Source organism: Nematolebias whitei, chromosome 2 (assembly GCF_014905685.2).
Source record: "Nematolebias whitei isolate Nwh7 chromosome 2, NemWhi1, whole genome shotgun sequence".
Classification (NCBI taxonomy): Eukaryota; Metazoa; Chordata; class Actinopteri; order Cyprinodontiformes; family Rivulidae; genus Nematolebias; species Nematolebias whitei.
In genome coordinates this window covers 27,134,019-27,152,301 of record NC_056499.1, presented here as the reverse complement: position 1 = coordinate 27,152,301, position 18,283 = coordinate 27,134,019, and the positions used below count along the sequence as shown (strand labels likewise).

At 39.9% G+C, this 18,283-nt stretch overlaps 1 protein-coding gene across 1 annotated transcript in view; it reads left to right on the top strand.

The window, feature by feature from the left end:
• Positions 1–4,372: 4,372 nt before the first annotated feature.
• adamtsl7 (ADAMTS-like 7) overlaps positions 4,373–18,283 on the top strand; it is a 34,130-nt gene continuing 20,219 nt past the window's right edge. The window contains exons 1-2 of the mRNA XM_037694002.1: positions 4,373–4,381; positions 4,524–4,685. Coding sequence (XP_037549930.1) covers positions 4,373–4,381; positions 4,524–4,685 — 171 coding nt within the window. The remainder of the gene's footprint in view (positions 4,382–4,523; positions 4,686–18,283) is intronic.

Below are 18,283 nucleotides of genomic sequence, written 5' to 3'. Positions count from 1 at the left end.
ATGAGAAAATCAGCCTTGACAACACGACCAGTCAGCTTTGTTTCATTTTAAATGTTGTTGTCCAAATATGACTGCACGCTCCAAGTAGGCTTAAAAATAGTTGTTTTGAACCAGCAGCTAACAATACCCTCAGTTCCTTTTTATTTTGCGGTTTTATTCAATGATGAAAACTGAAAATATTCAAAAGTAAAATCCTACTTTTAAAATTCACGGGAACTGTAGTGCTTAGAAATAATTGCTGAGATTTCAGGCTTTAAGTGAAATTGAGCGGTACATATATTTTATCTGTAAATATGGAGTCCTTAAAATTCCCTTTGTCATACAAATATTACAAATACGTAAGTATTTCATCTAGTAAAGCTTCATATTGTACCAAAAGACAAAGAACATCACTGTAATTTTCATCATAGACCAGCAGTCATAACAGTAGACTTTGCTATAGAATTAATTCTTGGTTGAAAATTACTTGAGTCACAATTTGGATCATTAAAAAAAAGGTAAAACAATATTTTTTACTCTCGTTTCAGTAGTTGACATTGTGAGCTTACTATCACTAAATTAAAATAAACTCTTAGGACATGATAAATGGCGGATTTAAATGCATACATTTAAAACTAATATCAAATTGGAAGCATTTTACGGTCTGTAAAATGTTTACAAGCGGTTTACAGTCTAAACTCCTCCAAAAGCAGAACATCCTCTATGTCACTGACACAACACTGTGGAGGTGCCATGATATGTGTCTCAGTAAGTTATAAACTGAAACGTCTCAGTTTGAAGTAAATAAATGCAGTTTATGTTGCAGAAAACATGGGCTTAATTCAAACATTTAATCAATGTCTTTGGATAGACTGATATGAAACTAACTTATTTATTGAATCTTGACATCTTCAATCCATTTAGATGTATTTACTTTTTTTGGTACCAAAAGAATGGATTGGATGATGAATCAGAATCTTTGTTTTCACCTTCAGCCTTTCTTTGACCCAGTTGCGTTGTCTCATCATGCAGCATTTTCAAACACCTGATCTCCCACCAGTACTTTGTGTCCCGGTCAGTTAGACAACTATAATTAGAAGCTCCAGTCTGTACAGCAGCCGGGGGCTAAAGTACACAACATAAAGTGTGTATGCAGCAGGGTAACATGATGCAGTGAGGAGAAACCAGGTGATGAAGGTCCATGAAAGTGTTGTTGTATTCACAACCAGATGCCTGCTGGCACACAAGCTCATTGATACAAACAAATCATCAGGAGCAGATTCTTCTTAAGGTCACACCTTCCGGTTTATCTTTAGGTAAAAGTACTTGAGATGTCCTTCAAAGGTGGTGTTTTAAATCGATACCTCCAAACAAGAAGCACACAGACTTCTCAGTCTCTTTTTGTGTCATGTTTCTTCAAATGTTGCATCAAGTTTATGCACCTTTGCTCATATTTGCATGGTCTGATGTTTGTTTGTGTGTGTGTGTGTGTGTGTGTGTGTGTGTGTCTGTGTGTGTGTGTGTGTGTGTGTTTGTAAGGGGGAACACTGACCACACACTTTGTTGCTGGCGATGGTGGGCCCATCGGAGGGTAAAATCTATTTTGCCTGGAATGTTACAGATCTTCTAGGTGGTTTCCTGCCAAGGGTGGAAATCCACCTCATTATTGGGTAAAAAGGGGTTTTTAAGAGCAATTTTTGGTGGTGTCACTTAAAATACAGTCAAATGTACTGTTGTAAAATTAAATGAAAAGAAAACATACATATATAGTACTGTTTTACCGTATTCGCCATGTAGTCCATTTGCAGAAACTAAAATCATCAGACATGTATCCATACACAATAATAAAATCCAAAAAGGAAAATTAATCATGAGCACAGAGAGAACGGCGCAGATGCCGACTTCAGGCATTGCCATGTAACCAAGTAAACAAATACCAGTTTTTTCAGTCTACAAGGTGAGTAATGGTGAGAAATGGTCATTGTACATCAAATATGGATGCAGATACAATGATGACAACACATAGCTCTTTATTATTATTATCCATTCAAACATTATAGAAATATTACTGTTGTCATCTACACAAAGCTAAGATATTTTGAATTGAGTAGAATAATAATGAAAATAAAATTCCCAATGGTGACTGAATCCCAGTTTCCCACATGAAAGGCACATGAATCTGTTTGACTTGAAGCCAGATGTCTTCAGATATGTGTTAGTTCAATGGACCAAATCACTGTCAGGCTGATAAGGGAGGGGAAGACATAATTTTTGAAAGTCATTAACAAAGCGGGTGTAGTTTTGCCTATATGGTAGATACGCTTTCTGTGTTTATTCAGAATTGGGGGTCTGGACCCCTCTGACCTCCCTAGGATTTCCACCCAAGTTTCCTGCCTGACACAGTTAGTTTGGAGGGAATGTGTTTTTTTGTTCTTCCTTTCAGTTTCTCCCTTCTTCAGTAGTTGCCACAGCAAGTGAACTTGCACAAAGATTTGGCAATTGTTTTTATGCTGGATTCCCTTCCTGATGCGACCACTGAGCTACCACAGCCTACATGTGTGGAGCTCATGCCATAGGGCGCACGTGGTAACAGCTGGGGGGAATTAAGGGCCTTGCTCAAGGCTCAAAGTGGGGCAAATGAGGGTGGAGGCAGATGTGAGTGCTTCAACTTTCCCACCCATACTTTGATTTTATGGTACGAGGGATTTGAAATGGCGACCTTCCGATCACAGGCTTGCCTTCTCTAACCTCTGCGCCACCAGTCCCCTTTAGGAGAGGAAGTGATGAAACATTTAATAAATCCCATACAAAAACTGAAGCTCCAATCTTGTGCCTGTGGATAATAAACTCTGAAAGACCTCATGCTCGCTCATGACAGCTATAGCATACCAGCAGATTTTAGAATTAAGTGGGGCAAATTTTTAATTCCCGTTAAAGATAAATAAGTATACTTTTGACCCATTGCAGCATGAGAATCTCCTCTGACTTTTCTGTTCTCAAAGATTCAGGGAGTAGCTCACGCTCAGCCTCGTCAAACAACAACCAAGGCCCCCTCCTTTCTTCTTTGTTGACAGCTGCATCTGTTTTGTGCATTCCCTACTGAGGTGGGCAGGAGGACTTGTTAAAAGGGAGATGAGTGCTCTGATATACAGCCTGCCTGGCACAGACTGATGAGACAGTTAAATCTCTGCCATGACAAGTCCCAGCTGCAGCCTCACAGCATGTCCATCACCATATACTGCAGATGGTCATATGTTTATGGAAGCAGACACCATCCTCAGTCAATTGATGCAAGGCAACAAATATGAACTGTACTTGCTTTTCTGTAAGAGCTTGTGATTCAGAACTAGGTGGCAATTTGGCTCCAAGTAAGACATTTTTACAAGGCATATTGGCATTGAACTAACTTCTTGTAGCCCTTTAGACCCAACAGAGACCTGGGGACACTCATCACTGTCAAGGAGATCAAGTATAAGGATTTCTCTTGGGAAACAGCTAAGACAAATAGATGTGAAGGAGACAATGTTGATGTTTTTCATTTAAACTCCATTTCCTGGACCTTAATGTGTCCCTCACTGTTCCAACTGATGGCGAATAAAGATTCACATTGGCCTTTCATGGTTCTGCTTGGTTTCAGTGTACCACTCCAGCAGGCTCAAGTGTTCATCTTAGAGTCAAACACTTTTCCTGCCTGCACTTCTTCATCAGAGGATCTCTGTTACAGTTCATAAAGTCTTTCTTTAGATAATAAGCAAGTGCTTTACCTTTTGCACGTGGCCTCCATCAAGAGAGCAATGTGTTTCTAATACTGCTGCTCTGAATAGTGCATGTTGATAAATACGTTTCTTACTTTCATCAATGAGATTTAAGCATCATTATTATTGTCAAGGTTCAAGGCTCAAGGTGACTTTATTGCCTTTGTCATTCACATCACATGCGGTACATTATTATATCACATGTAAAGTTATTGAGGTCAGTTAAACAGTAAAAAGCTCAAACGCATTTGTGTTTTGCCGGTTTAAGCAAGTTATTGCTGCCGTTATGGCTATGTGATATTAGTGATTGTTTGATTATTATTGATTATATTTGTCTACCTTCATATTTCATCAGTCCATTGTATCAATGTAGAGTGGTGTGCACATGTTTGGCTTTAAGAGGGTCGTTCACCTGTGGGCACAGTTTCCACTTTGGTATTCTTTCCAAATAAAACACTTCAAATGTGCAACACGAGCAGATTATTACACCAGTTGTCCCTTATTGCACTTATTAAGTTCTTATTACAGTTTTACTTAAGTTCAGTAATGGCTGACGGATAAAAACTATTTTTAATTGTGTTTGTTTTTGTCTTGATTGATCTGTACCTTTTCCCTGATGGTAACAGTTCAAACAGATCATGTCCAGGGTGAGACGTGTCCTTTAAGATGTTGTGGGCTTTTCCTATGCAGCATGAACTGTGTAGATCTTCCAGTGAGAGAAGAGGCCAGCCCACGATCGACTGAGCTGTGTTAACTCTCTGGAGCTCTTTCCTCTGATCCACTGTGCAGATAAGATACCACACAGTGATGCAGTATGTTAAGATGCTCTCTATGGAGCATAAGAGAAGGACAGCAGTCTCTGGTCTCTGGGTGATGTTCCTCATGATCACTCTCAGGAAGTACAGTCTCTGCTGGGCCTTTTTCAGCAACCCAGAGGTGTTCATGCTACAGGTCAGATTCCCTTCAATATGGGCTCCCAGGAAACTGTAGTCAGCTACTCTCTCCACATCATCTCTGCTTATAATCAGGGGTGGTTTCGCCATTTTCTTTTCCCTTAAGTCAATTATCAGCTCCTTAGTCTTTGAGGTATTGAGGAGCAGATAGTTCCCCCTGCACCAATCAGTCAGTTGTTCCCCCTCCCCCGTGCGGGCGTCCCACCCCCCCCCCCCCCCCCACACACTGATGAGCCCCCCACTACTGTGGTGTCATCCGCAAATTTGACTTAGGTGTTGCTGTGGTGAGCAGAGGTGCAGCCATGTGTATAGAGGGCATAGAGCAGGGGGCTCAACACACAGACCTGGGGGGCTCCCGTGCTGAGGCTGAGGGCCATGGATGTGTGATGGTGGCCCATTCGAACGCTCTGACTGCGGTCAGACAGGAAACTATTTACTCATGTGCAGGCGGAGTGTGGAAGTCCCAGTTCCCCAGTTTGTCCAGCTATTTGTGTTGAAAGCAGAGCTATAGAACATCCGTACATAGTTCTCTTTTTCCTCCAGGTGGGACACAGAAACATGGAGGGCTGTGCCTATGGCATCCTTGTTGATCTATTTATTAGCTCTGTAAGCAAATTGGTGTGGGGGGAGGGGGGGTCAAGGTTTTGTGGGGGGAGTGAAGTGATGTGACTCCTGACCAGCTTTTCAAAACACTTCATCACCACTGGTGAGAGCAACTGGCTGGCAGTCATTTAGACAGGAAATCTGGTGCCAGTGGGAAACAACTGCCTTTTTACATTGAATAACAGCTGCACAAACTTTTTATGCAAATTTTTGAAAATCATTGCACGGCCCTGTAATATGTTGTTATGTACTGTATAAATGTAAGTGGGATGCAGTGTAAAAATCACAAATAATATAATTTTATATTATTGTGTATTTATAATTTATTTATTTTTGTTGTTATTTTGGTATCTATACAGGAAGCTCTGAATTGTTATAACTAAGTTTTCTGACAGGTGCTCATTAATATTTACCAAGCTTGTGACATGACAGTATCTGTCGGTTTAGCACATCGGTTCAATCTGATGCTATTTTTGGACCCAGTGTAAAATTTTCCTAATCACAGATTTTGACTGATCTCAAGATTACTGTTCCTCAAATCTCTGAGTTTGACTTTTTTTTATCTGTTTTGCTAAACACAGTATGTCTGAATGACTGATGGTGTTTTGTAATTGCTGCAAATTGATGGAATGTATAAGACTATTGGTGCATCTGCCTATTAAGGATGTTTTTTATTATCTTTGCTGAGGTTTTAAGTCTTCAAATAACATAAAATACAGTCAGGGCAGCCTCACACAGCTGCTTGTTGTTTGGGTTGTCCTGGATACAGCATTCACCACGATCTCAGGAAGAGTAAAAAAAACTGAAATGCCAATTTCCTGAACATCTTTGTGCACCTCAGCTAAACAACAGCTGGAACACCTTTTAAACATCTGTATCAGCACAAACACTTTTCCTTTTGTGCTCATAAAGGAAGTTTGACCCAAAAGCAATAAAGCAGAAACAACTTCAAGCTTAACAGTGATGAGAAGCATATCCTGCTTGATATAGACTTTTTTTTTTTACTTTGTGAAATTACGTATCTTGAGATGTGATTAACATTTTGTTTGCAGAAACCTCTTATTTGCATTTCTTCTCAGACTCTATGTTAAATAATCTTTGCTTCATGACTGTATTCCTCACTGCACACTGATTTAGAGTTGATTGATAGACAAATACATGCCTCTGTTGTTGTTAGAGCTGTTGTAAAATGGGTTATGTGGCTGTATACTGCAGGGTGGGTTACAGAGAAGTGCAACCCACCGTCCCTGCTTCCCGTGCAGATTCATGAGGGTAGACTTTACAGATGTGAGGTTGTATTTTTAGCACTATGTGGTGACCCAGGTCTTTTTCAGACAGATGGCTGTTGACTCTATCTGGCTGGCTGTGAAGAAAGAGCTGATCACATTTAGTGCCTCATCAGTGCGTTTGGAGTCTCAGCAGTCTGAAGCTCTTAAAGTGTGGTCAGCACTCATGGACGTTTGGAATTTATGGTTCTATTTGAGAAAAGGCTGAGAATAGTTGTTTCACAAGATTTCCTTTACTTTTTGAATGTTTAAGAACATCTGGTGATATTGTTGTATTGCCATTCTAAATACACAAGTCAATAAATAAACAGCTGTCGGGATGAGAATATGTGAGGCTTGGAACTTTATTTTGAGTATTTATTTGGAATGCAGACCTCATGAGGTGAGACATTCTCTTGAACATTGTTTGATGGCGAGACAATGTTTGAGAAGAAGAAAGAGAGTTGTATTTATACACTCGGAGAGAGCTGTCACAGATTTGTGATGACCAAAGCACCAGTCAACATCAGAGTACAAGTTCAGAGCAGATGGATCCATCAGTGAAAGGACAGATTGACCTGGGCTTCAGAAGTGGTCAAAATGCGTCATCAGATCTAGATCTTATCTTCCATGACAACTATGTGCACAAATGTGGATCAGCATTTCTGCCTGTGTGTGTATGTGTGTGTGTGTGTGTGTGTGAGGGGGGTGAGGCTGTGAGGGCTCCAAGGTCTCTGCCGATCAGGGTCACTCCCTGCACTAAATTGCAGCTTTATTAAGAAAATGGCACTGGCAGGTGCAACAGGTCATTAAACGCAAAGAGTAGAGAATTTCTCGTCTTTTCTCGTGTTTTGTGCTTCACTGATATCTCTTGATGAAGTTCAGACAAACTTACTGCTTACTCAAGAACGGGGCTTGTAGTCTCAACAGGCCACAGTTTGGGACTTTGTCAGTGTAGTGAACCAGATGACCTGATGATCTGACCTCAAATCTACCAGATGGACAGAGACTGTTATTTTCATTGATCTGAATAAGTCTGGGCCATCTGATGACTTTCTTTCTTGAATTAATCAAGCAGAAAAGACAATCCTCTATAATCATTACTGTCTTACAAATGTTTTGATAATCAAATTGTGTTAGTTTCACTCAATGCTTATAGGTTGAAAAGAACTACTCATCTTTGTTTTGCATAAACAGTAAGTAATGATTTTTATTCCTCATTCAAAGAAGAAATCGCCTGAATATGCATTTCTTGATTTTCTGTCTGAAATGAGCCAAGGCGTAAGTGTGTGAAAGTTGAAGCTTCGGTCAACTAAATGTTTACTGAAGAAGAAATGTCATGTTTTACTATTTGAAAAGATTACCAAGTGTGAGACTCCACGAAGTCTGGTCGACTGCAATAATCTTTTCTGTATGTTGAAAACAATCCTTGACTTTTGATAATAACTTACGTCAAAAAACCACACCTCTTTCTGGTACATCCACGAATCAGAAAGCTCTAAATTGAACCGGAAGTCGACCCAAATAAAAGGTGGCAACTTCCCAGTTCATGTTAGAATGATAGAATGGAAAAGATTCCGAGAATGAAAAAGTTCTGAAGGAGTTCAGAAGAAAACTAGAGTTATGGAGAGTTTTGGAGAAAGAGTCTGAGAGCTGCTGACAATGAAGAGTCAGAGTTACTAGAATCCAGAGACGTTTTGGGATTATAATTCTGTTTTGAGCTAACCACGCACGACTCTCCAAGGATTTTAGCTGTTCTCAACGGAGACGCTGATATCAGTTGAAAAGGATTCTTACTGAGGTGATCGATCATCAACAAGGTAACGGTTTCTTCTTCGACTAAAGTGTACCTGGGACAAGCTGAGATACCTGATGGAGCGTGCAATTTCTGGTTAAACAGATTAAATTCCCTCACATATTCCTCTGTAAGATAAATCTCAATTTCCTCTTAAACTCACCTCTCTCTCATAAATCAGTACAGATATTTTTAGAAATATCTGAAGCAAAGTCCTCAAATCACCGCCGAGTGATTTGAAGTTCATTTTCTGTGAAACTGTCTGTTATTATTTTCATATTTTGCCAAATTAATGTAAATGTTTGATGTTAAACTTTGATTCTGAAAATAAATGACTCCATTCATTTGATGGGTCAAAGATAATGACGTCTCTCGTTCGCATTTCTGTTAAATTCAATGCACGGCATTTACAGTCAGAAAAATGAAGAACTCGTGAAAAGTATGCATAAATATATACCACATATATTTGTCATACAACAAGTGACACGTACCTACGTGACTCACTACATCAGTGTTTAGGAAATAGGCAACTGAAACTGTTTAGACTGAAAAGACTTAAAGCCTGACACTTCTCACTTCTCAGGTCTAAATCATTAAAACTACACTGCGAACAAGCAAGTGGCTGAAGAAAACTGAAATGAGTTTGTAGAGAAATATACAGTCACACAACTGGAACAGCTGTACTTTGTTACGGTTTGATTGTTTTTCTTCTACCACTTTGCCATTGCCAGACAGTCAGATTTTGTAGATGTTGTTTTCATATATATATATATATATATATATATATATTTTTTTTTTAAGAAGTTTCCAGTGAAGTTTTGGTCAAAACTGATCTCTGAGTGGTGTGGACTTGAGTTAACTTGACGTAGATTCAAGTCAGACTTGAGTTGACTTGGATTTTGACCTGTTTACTTGAAAAGACTTGATATTTTACCCATAATCTAAAGTTTAAAAACTGCTGTGAAGTTAGTTCTAGGTTGGATATTGGAGCTCTTCGGATTCAGTGGTGTCTTCGTCTCGTTCGATCTGATGCAGGCAGCCTGGTTTCGGTGAGCTGCACTCTTAGGGACCGTCAATAAATCACCGAACCAAACATTATTGAGAAAATAATTAATAGCTTTCATGTCATGTGACCCACTGACACAAAACAGTCCAGCATTACAGCTAAGTCCTGGGTATTGCTAAAGGACAGAACGCTCTCTTGTTCTGGGCAATTCTTTCACTGTTTCATGTGACCACCAGAGTTTTGGCAGTGCCTGAATGTAGCGCTCCAGTGGAGTGAGTTTTCAGCTCTACAGCCTCATCGTTCACAAATGACCGACAGACTTCTGGCCAGTTTAGTCTTTTGTGAATGCAGTTAACTGAAATACCTTGAAGTGCACATTCCTGTTCATTATTCGGTTCGTATACTGTTTTTGTTTTGTTTCTCTCTGTCACTCACACATGGACACATACTGTGTTCACTAAGTGACCAGATGAGAGAGGAGAGGAAATCAATTCATTGTGATGGTTCTTTATAATGTACTGTGGAAATGTCAGCACTTTTTGTCTGGACATGGAGTTCTGCTTTTGCATTTTTCACTGGATGTTTATTCTGGAAAATTGTAGTTTAAAGGAAGACTATTCTTGCAGCTAAGTTTAACTGAACTGTGTGATGTAAAGGTACAATTTTAGAATGGCTTTTTTTTTAACAATTTGTAAGTTCAGCTGCACATCTTGATACATGCTCAATAATCCAGGTAGAAAAATCCAAAAAAGTTCAGTCTGGTCCTCTGGACATCCTGGACATCCATCATCTAGATGTCCAGAGGACCAGACTGAACTTTTTTGGATTCAGCTGCACATGTTTTGTCAAGATTTGAGATAAATACAGATTTAAAAAAGAACACACGGCTTATTACTGTATTTACATTTAACATATACTTGTAACATTGTTCAAAAAAGACTTGAAAGGACTTGAAATTTCAAGTTTCAGACTTGGGATTTGACTTGACACTTGCCTGCCTTTACTTGAGTCTTGACTCGGGACTTGAGGATAAAGACTTGAAAAAACAATGACTTGGTCCCACCTCTGATGATCGTTTTGAAACTCTCCATCTTTTCCCTTTAAACTATGTTTTGGATTACTAAAAGACATATTTTGAGACCAGATTATGTATTTCACTGAAAACAATAAAGTTTTGATGGTTCTGTATGATTTCAAAAACAAAATGTAGATAAAATAACATATTCTCATTTGTAATGGTGGAACTGCCTCAACTCTTTTTAGGTGGATGAGTTCTGCTGTTATTGAGTTAAGCTCTAATGCTGTAAAAAAAAGTCTGAACTTTGACCTAAAGATTTCAAGCCAATTACTTCTTTCTCATTTAACCCACTCAATAATTGTTTTACGTCTTTGTGACCTTTATGCTAAACGGTCAACTAGTCTCATATTAAAGACTAAATATTTAGGCATGTTTTGCAAAACTCATGTTGCACTCAGGCTGTAAAAGACAAACATTGCCTCATGATGACACTGCCACCACTGTGCTTTGCATTAGTGCTGCATTGATGACAGGTGTTTTGTTTGTGTCACGTGTCACACCAGAGTACCTAGAGTCCAACTAGAGTACATATTTTTAAAGCTTAATTTCTATGTGTTTTAATTTCTATGTTCACGTACACAAGTCATTAGAATCACATTGACATGCATGTCCCCTTCACCACAGGGTAGAGTTGCATTTGGGCCCAAAAGATCAGATCTGACCCGGCCCCAGCCCGCAGCCATCATGTCGGAACCCCACCCAACCCGACAAATTAACAGTAATTACAGTTCTGAACCCGGAAAAATAACAGACATTTATATTTCGTTATTAACGGTCGGGGACGTGCAGCTGAATAAAAGTGGCAGAAGATCGGAGCTAAGGTGGTGTTTGTCCTTTCATGGCCATAAAAGTGCATTAAAACCCTGCTTCTGCCTGCATTCTGCATTATTCAGACACGGACCCTGCTCTGACATGTCTGCTTTGAGATCTCACTTGTTTGGGTCGTTGGCCGTGCACGTCCGCTGATTGCAGCGGCTGAATGAACGTCCATTTGGGCTGATGGATCACTTCCTGGCCGTACAGGCCCATCTGAAGCTTAACTGGACTTTTTACCTCTTTCAAGGCCGGTCAGCTCACCGTGAAATTGCTGCATGCGACTGGTGAATGTATGACAGGCCATGTTATCATATAAATGGATCGCAGCTGATCCTGACCCAATTAAAATCCAGACACCGACCCGGCCCGCCCGTCCAGCACATTATCATGGCCCGGCCCGCCCCAAATTCGGGTCGGATGGGGCTGGACTTAGGGCTCAGGTTAGAAATGACAACTCTACCACAGGGTTCACCTCATGCTTCCACAGTTTTATGCTCCAGCTCAGCATGTGGCAATAATGCTGTTGTTTGTCAGTCGTCTGTTGGAAGGAAGACGTTTGAGAAAATTTTCACATGGACTTTGGCGTCATGGTTTGTTTCCTTGCATTCATAAATAGAAGCAAATTTCTGCACATGGCACCTCAGATGTGTCACCTACAGGCTTGTGCAGAACTTGGCTGCTGAGTCGTTCAGTGGAAAGAGATTATGTGCGAAATGTATGCTTGTATTTGGATGGCACATGGTAGGAGACAACTGGTGCACAATGAGGGTTTTATATTTTTAGTTAGTCTTTCAGTCACACCTTGCCCCTCCCTCTCAGATTTTTTCCTCTCAACCTGCTTTATTCATTAGTCTCTCTCCAACTCATTTCCTCCCCTCTTCAGTTAAAACACATTGCTTGAAGGGAACATTCAAGGGATTTACATGTCTGGCCATGTTGACTGATATGAAAACCATACACTCAAAAAATGATGTTTTTTTATTTTTTTTATTTTCTGCCCTTTGTTAATTTGATCAAATTAGCTGAAGTATGAAGCACTTGTTAAAACATAAATGGATCAGGGACGTTGTAACACTGTTATACATCCAACACGATAAAAGATAATATACAACGTGTAAGAGAAGATCAGAACAGGGGGTGCAGTGTGTGTGCTGTGGGGGTGGGGGGTGTAAAAGTGTGTTTTTTTTCTTCCATCTGACTCTGTTCCAGCATAAACCAAGCCAGTTGCAGGTGTGCAGATTATTCCCCTCTTTTTTTTTTTTTTTTTGCTCTCAGTGTCTCAGTTTGTTCTGTGAAACAGCTTTACAGAATATAAGAAACTGGATTTACTGACAAACGTACTAAAATGCACTTTTTTTTTTACAAATAAAAATCCAGAGCCATTTGGCTGTACATTCAGGAAATGTATTCCTCATGCCCGCGCAGGTAAATTTACAGCATCGGATTAATCCTCTTTACTGTTAGCCGAGCAAGTTTCTGCTCAAGTCTTTGAGTTTCCATTTAGTAAAACTTCATATCTCCAGTCAACACTTTACAGGAAAATATTTTATTCTGGTCTTCATGATTTTTGATCTGACATATTTAATTAATAGTTTCATGATGTTGATTTTTATACAGCAGATAATAACAAGTACTTATCATTTAACACATTGTTAAACTGGATTACTACTTGTTTTGCTTTAAATGCTTGCAAAAACTTATCTTATATCTGATTTTGAAATTATTCTATTCTATTTTGCATGTTTGTGCAGCAGTACTTGAACAACACTTGCACAGTATTTAATCGTTATCTAACTAAATGAGGATTTTCTGTGATTGTTCTCTATTTCCATTATTTTTACAGATTTTATTATGTTTCACACAAGCATACAGTTTGTGTCAAGCACATAGTGAAGCAATCTGTTATGATCAATGTGTGCCAATTCAAAAAAGGAAATGTTTTTTAATTTTATTTTTTCATCCCTCTGTAGGGCTTATTGCAGGTCTCTGCTTGCAGAAAAGTCTTTGTGCAGAAAAAGAACCTCAGTGTCTCTACTGTCCACAGCCCATTAGAATTTAGAAAACCAACCGAGATGAGGGTATATGGGATGGGGCTCTGTAGGTCTGTGTGTCCTGATGATTCAGGGTTTTATGTTGTGAAAACAGTGGAGCTACAGTAGGAAAGATGAGTTAGGTCTCTGTGGCAGCACTGGTTTCTCTTTCAGCATCACTGCTGTGCTCAATGAGGACTTCAGAATTCTCTTTATTCTCATTGCTATTTTTTGTAGTTGATATTTTTTTGTTTTCAGGAAAAAACACAGCACGACTGCTTTGCTGAAGGTTTTTAGTGGTGTTTTTGAAGCTTTGGATGCTAAGGATTATTGTGCTGCACTTTACTTAGACCTGTCTAAAGCTTTCAACACTGTGGATCATGACATTTTATGTCATAAGCTCTCAGAAATTGGTTTCTCAGATCACAATATTGGTTGGTTCTCTAATTATCTTTTAGATTGGAGGCATTGTGTTCAACATAATGGTACTTCTTCCAGTTATCTAACGGTTAACAATGGTGTACCACAAGGTTCTGTCTTGGGTCCCACCCTCTTCACAATCTACATACAGTAGGTAATGTAGGTCAGATCATTCCTGATGCATCCTTACATTTCTATATTGATGATACAGTTGTTTACTGTTGAGCTAAAACGGTTGCTATGGTCTTCCAGTTTTTGCACTCCACTTTTGACATCATCCAGTCAGATTTGTTCTGTCTCAAACTTCTACTAAACGCAGACAAAACCAAAGGGATGTTGTTTTCCAACAGGAAGTCAGTCCCAGCAGCCCTTCCCTCGATTTTATTCTTCGAATGGTGGATCATATTGAGTTTGTCAATTCCTGCAAATACTTGGGTATCTTGGTTGATTTGCATCTCTCTTTTAAGCCCCACGTCAAAAACTTGGTAAAGAAACTGAAAGTAAAACTGTGTTTCTTTTTCAGAAATAGATCCTGTCTAACATTAACTTCACGCAGACTCTCCCACTGGTACATTTTCATCTTTAAATCACTTCTTGGTCTGCTGCCTTCATACATCTCCTCCTACATGTCTCTGCATGAGTGCAGCTACAGCGTGCACTCTCAGGACATTATTACCTGCAGTGTTCCCTCAGTGAGGACTGAACTAGGCCAAAGGGCCTTCTCCTACTTTGCTCCTGTTTCCTGGAATATCTTACAAAAAGATCTGAAGCTCTTGACCGTGACCTCTCTAAGTGGCTTCAAACATCTGCTAAGTTCCTGGCAAAAACCAACGCAGATATGTTCCTGTTTTTAGTTTTCTACATCACTTTACATTGTCTCTGATGTTTTTTTTAAACATAATTTTCCTCCATTTATTTTATTTTTTATTTATTTTTTCTCAATTTATATGCCTTCTTTTAAGATTGTCTACTGTTGTCTTTGTCGTCTACTGTTGTCATCATTTTTTGTTAAAATCAGTTATCTCTTGTAAATGAGTCCTCGAGGCTCAATGAGACTAACCTGTATAAATAAAGCTTGAATTGAATTGAATTTTAGTTGTTTGTGAACCAAAACAGATAATTTTATGCAAGTTTTTCCTCCATTTTATTTAGATTTTCTGATTGTTTTGTTGTAACGTCCCAAGCTAAAACATGATTGTTGGCTCATTAAGAAAGTGGTTTTATTGTAGTCATCTCTTGAGGACACCATGTCCACCTGCCACTTAGATCTGCATGTTTTTACTTGTAGACATTTCTCGTTTATGACGCTTGAAAAAGTTCTTTCTCTATTTCATGTTGCATAGCATTTTCCCAAAACTTCCTCTCTAAAGTCCAGTTCAGTCACTCTCACACTCTCTGCTGAATTGAATTTCTCCTCCTCCCTCTCAATTCATTTTTTTCTCTCTTCCTCCTCTAAACCCCTTTTCCTCCCCCTAGCTGCACCTCCCCCCCAAGTTCATTTTAAAACAGGAGCTTATAGAGATCACTTCTGGAAAGAGAGGGTTCTTGTTGGCATTTTCTGAGCAAGAGGAGAAGCAGCCTCCAGACGTGTGACTGTTTTTTTTTTGTTTTTTTTTAAGAATGCTGTCAGAAGTGGCTCTGCTGCTGCTCGTCTGCCTCCACATGCATGTGCAGGGGAAGCTGCGCTCACAGGTAGGATCACCTCCTGGGTCCAGGAGGAACCTGGGGAAGAGTGGGGGGGTGGGGATCCTACCACTGCTCAGGCGGTCTCCTTTACATGATGAACTGCTCTGTGTGAGTTTGTTTTGGACTCTCTGTTGACTCTGTGTTGTCACAGGAGAGATTTTATAGCTTCATTTATTTAACGTGGTGATGAAAGTTGGTCTGATGCAGACATCTGAGTGCATGGCAGTAAAAACCACGTAAGCTTTCTTTCCAAACAGCTTCTCGTGCCTGTAAGCAGCTCTGGATGGTGTCACTCAACATCCTGGCTGGTTATTGCAGCTCTGTGATCCTGTGGTCCCTCTGCTGAGTGGAAGTATTTACTGTACTGCTGTTTTCACTCCGTGAGACATTAACTTTTCCACCGCACATTTGTTGGCTGCTCCTGGGATTGTTTTTCTCTCCTACTGGAGGAGTCAGGCCTCTGCTGGGGCTTTAAGGATGCACTTGGGACTCTTAGAGATGTTGGACTGTGAGTTGCCAGTTCAGTGTGACGTTTAATGCAAACCTGACGAGCAAACAGCTTGGTGAGGATCTTATGTGGCTTTTATCTAGACTCCCATCTCATTTACATCACAAAATAATGTGTCTAGATGCAAGAGGTGTAGATGCTTGGATGTTAGAAAAATAACTTCCTCTTTGTTAAATGAGCGATACACATTTATAGGCTTTCTGTCACCTGCCACTGAGAGACGAGTGACATGTGGTTGCCTGTGTGAGTTTGTCAAGTTAGCAACATATCTTATGAGCCAGTGAGCAAATTTTATCAATACTCACAAAATACTTTTTAGACGCACACCTACAACTGATTGACAGTCAACCCAGTTTAAGATGGCAGTCACAGTTGATTTCTCTCTTTCACTCTCGACGAACAGTCACTCTTACCCTCTCTCCCTCCCTCTTGCATTTCTGCTCTCGTCCTGTCAACCCCAGAGCCTCTTTTTACACATCTTCTGAATCTAAAATTATTATGGACTTGGGCAGCTGGTCCCTCAGCGCAATTGATGTTTTTTTTTCCACCAGATGACAGGGTGCTGGAGAGCCCTCATGTCCTGAACGGTCCCACACGGCTGGGTATGTCATTGATTCCTGGGAGGAGTGGAAGATGATGTGCTTATCTGCTCTGTCCCTGGAGGATGTAGAAGATGTGTACATTATTGGATTTATGATAACAGGGTTTCTGCTTTTTGGAATCGGTGGATACCTAGGATATAGACAAATTAGGAAGACGTTGGCAGCAGTTTCGGCCATGGTAAAGCTGCCAGCCTTATGTGAAGGATTAATATGTGCCTCAAACTCTCAGACTCATATGCTTAACGAGCTCAACCACAAGCTGGACGTGATTTCTGAGAATCGTAGGCCACTTGCGGCTTCTGGAACTCGCCAGTATGAAGGATTCAATCTTGGAAAATGATAAATTGAGCACGGACCGGGCTGAATGTCCACTAATTCTGGTTGTTTGGATTCGTCATTGAGTGCGCCAGCAGAACTTGAAGGCAGACAAAAATCAGAGTCTGGCGGCCCAAATAATTGTTGTTCATCTGAATTTGGACTCCTCGCTGGCCTTGGACAAGCCAACTTATCTCAAATTGCTCCTGGAGGATACGTAAACTAGAAGCCCCCCCCCCCACACACACACACACACACACTTCTGTGGCCTTATCAGAACCATGATGCTGATAGACACTGTACCATCTTATCAGAACTTTGGAACTTTCTGGAGTGTCTATGGACAACTCTCCATCTTTGTTGACCTCTATGCATAAATGTATTATGATGTCATTGTATGTTGCTGTTTTATGTTGCGAGTTCTTTGTTTGCCTCTTTTACACTGTGTCTCGGCCAGGACATGGTGTGAGACATGATTTTTTTTGGGCTTCCTCCATTCTCATGTTCTCTTTTTCTCATCTGCCCGTATGTAACAGGTCTCTCTTGTAAACGAGTCTTAGAGGCTCAATGGGAACTAACCTGTATGAATAAAGGTCTAATAATAATAATAATAATAATAATAATAATAATAATAATTGATCTTAGGACATACATAAATGGCTTTAACTCAATATTTCTAACATGTATTGAGCTACAATCTGCTTTGGTAGTAGCTGAGACTCTTACAACGCATATGTTAAGTGCACTAACGTCACTAAAAACCTTGAAGAGATTGCATGGCATTGTGCATTGTGTTATTTTCATGGTTTGACCAAAACAGCTATGATTTTGTCATTTTGGTTGGTTTAAAACGCTCCCAGTTAAGTGGAAGACCAAGCGATATGCATTTCTTCAAGGAATGCTAGGTCTTACAACAGTTTTAGTGATCCTGGATTTTTCAGGACACCTAACGGAATTTCAGCGTTCACGCACACATATGAAGCACAGCAAAATCAAACTCATCCCCTAGTGAATTGTGCCATTTTGTTTTTAACAAAGCGGTTCATCCAAATCAGAACGTTGGCGTCTGGAGAAATCAATGCATTTTATTCACCTCACGCAGTGCTATTTCTGAGAGCTTTACAAGCACCCAAGATACTGTGGCTTTTGCTCGGGGCTCTGGCGGTGGTTTTTGGTATGGATGACGCCTCCTTTTACTGCCGAGGATCAAAGATCCTGTCATTCTTGTCAGCGTCTCTTGCAAAGCAGCAAACGCATCAGTTCATATCTTATAGGAATACGGCATAGCAGACCTACCGGTATATGTAATTTAACTTTCTGTAAAAAAATAAGACATACAAAGACCAAAAAGATACATTTTCTATTTGCTGTTATTTATTCTTTTGCTCATGCCTTATATTGTATTTGCCCTGTAAATAACCCAGCTCAATCAATCAATCAATCAATCAATCAATCAATCAATCAATCAATCA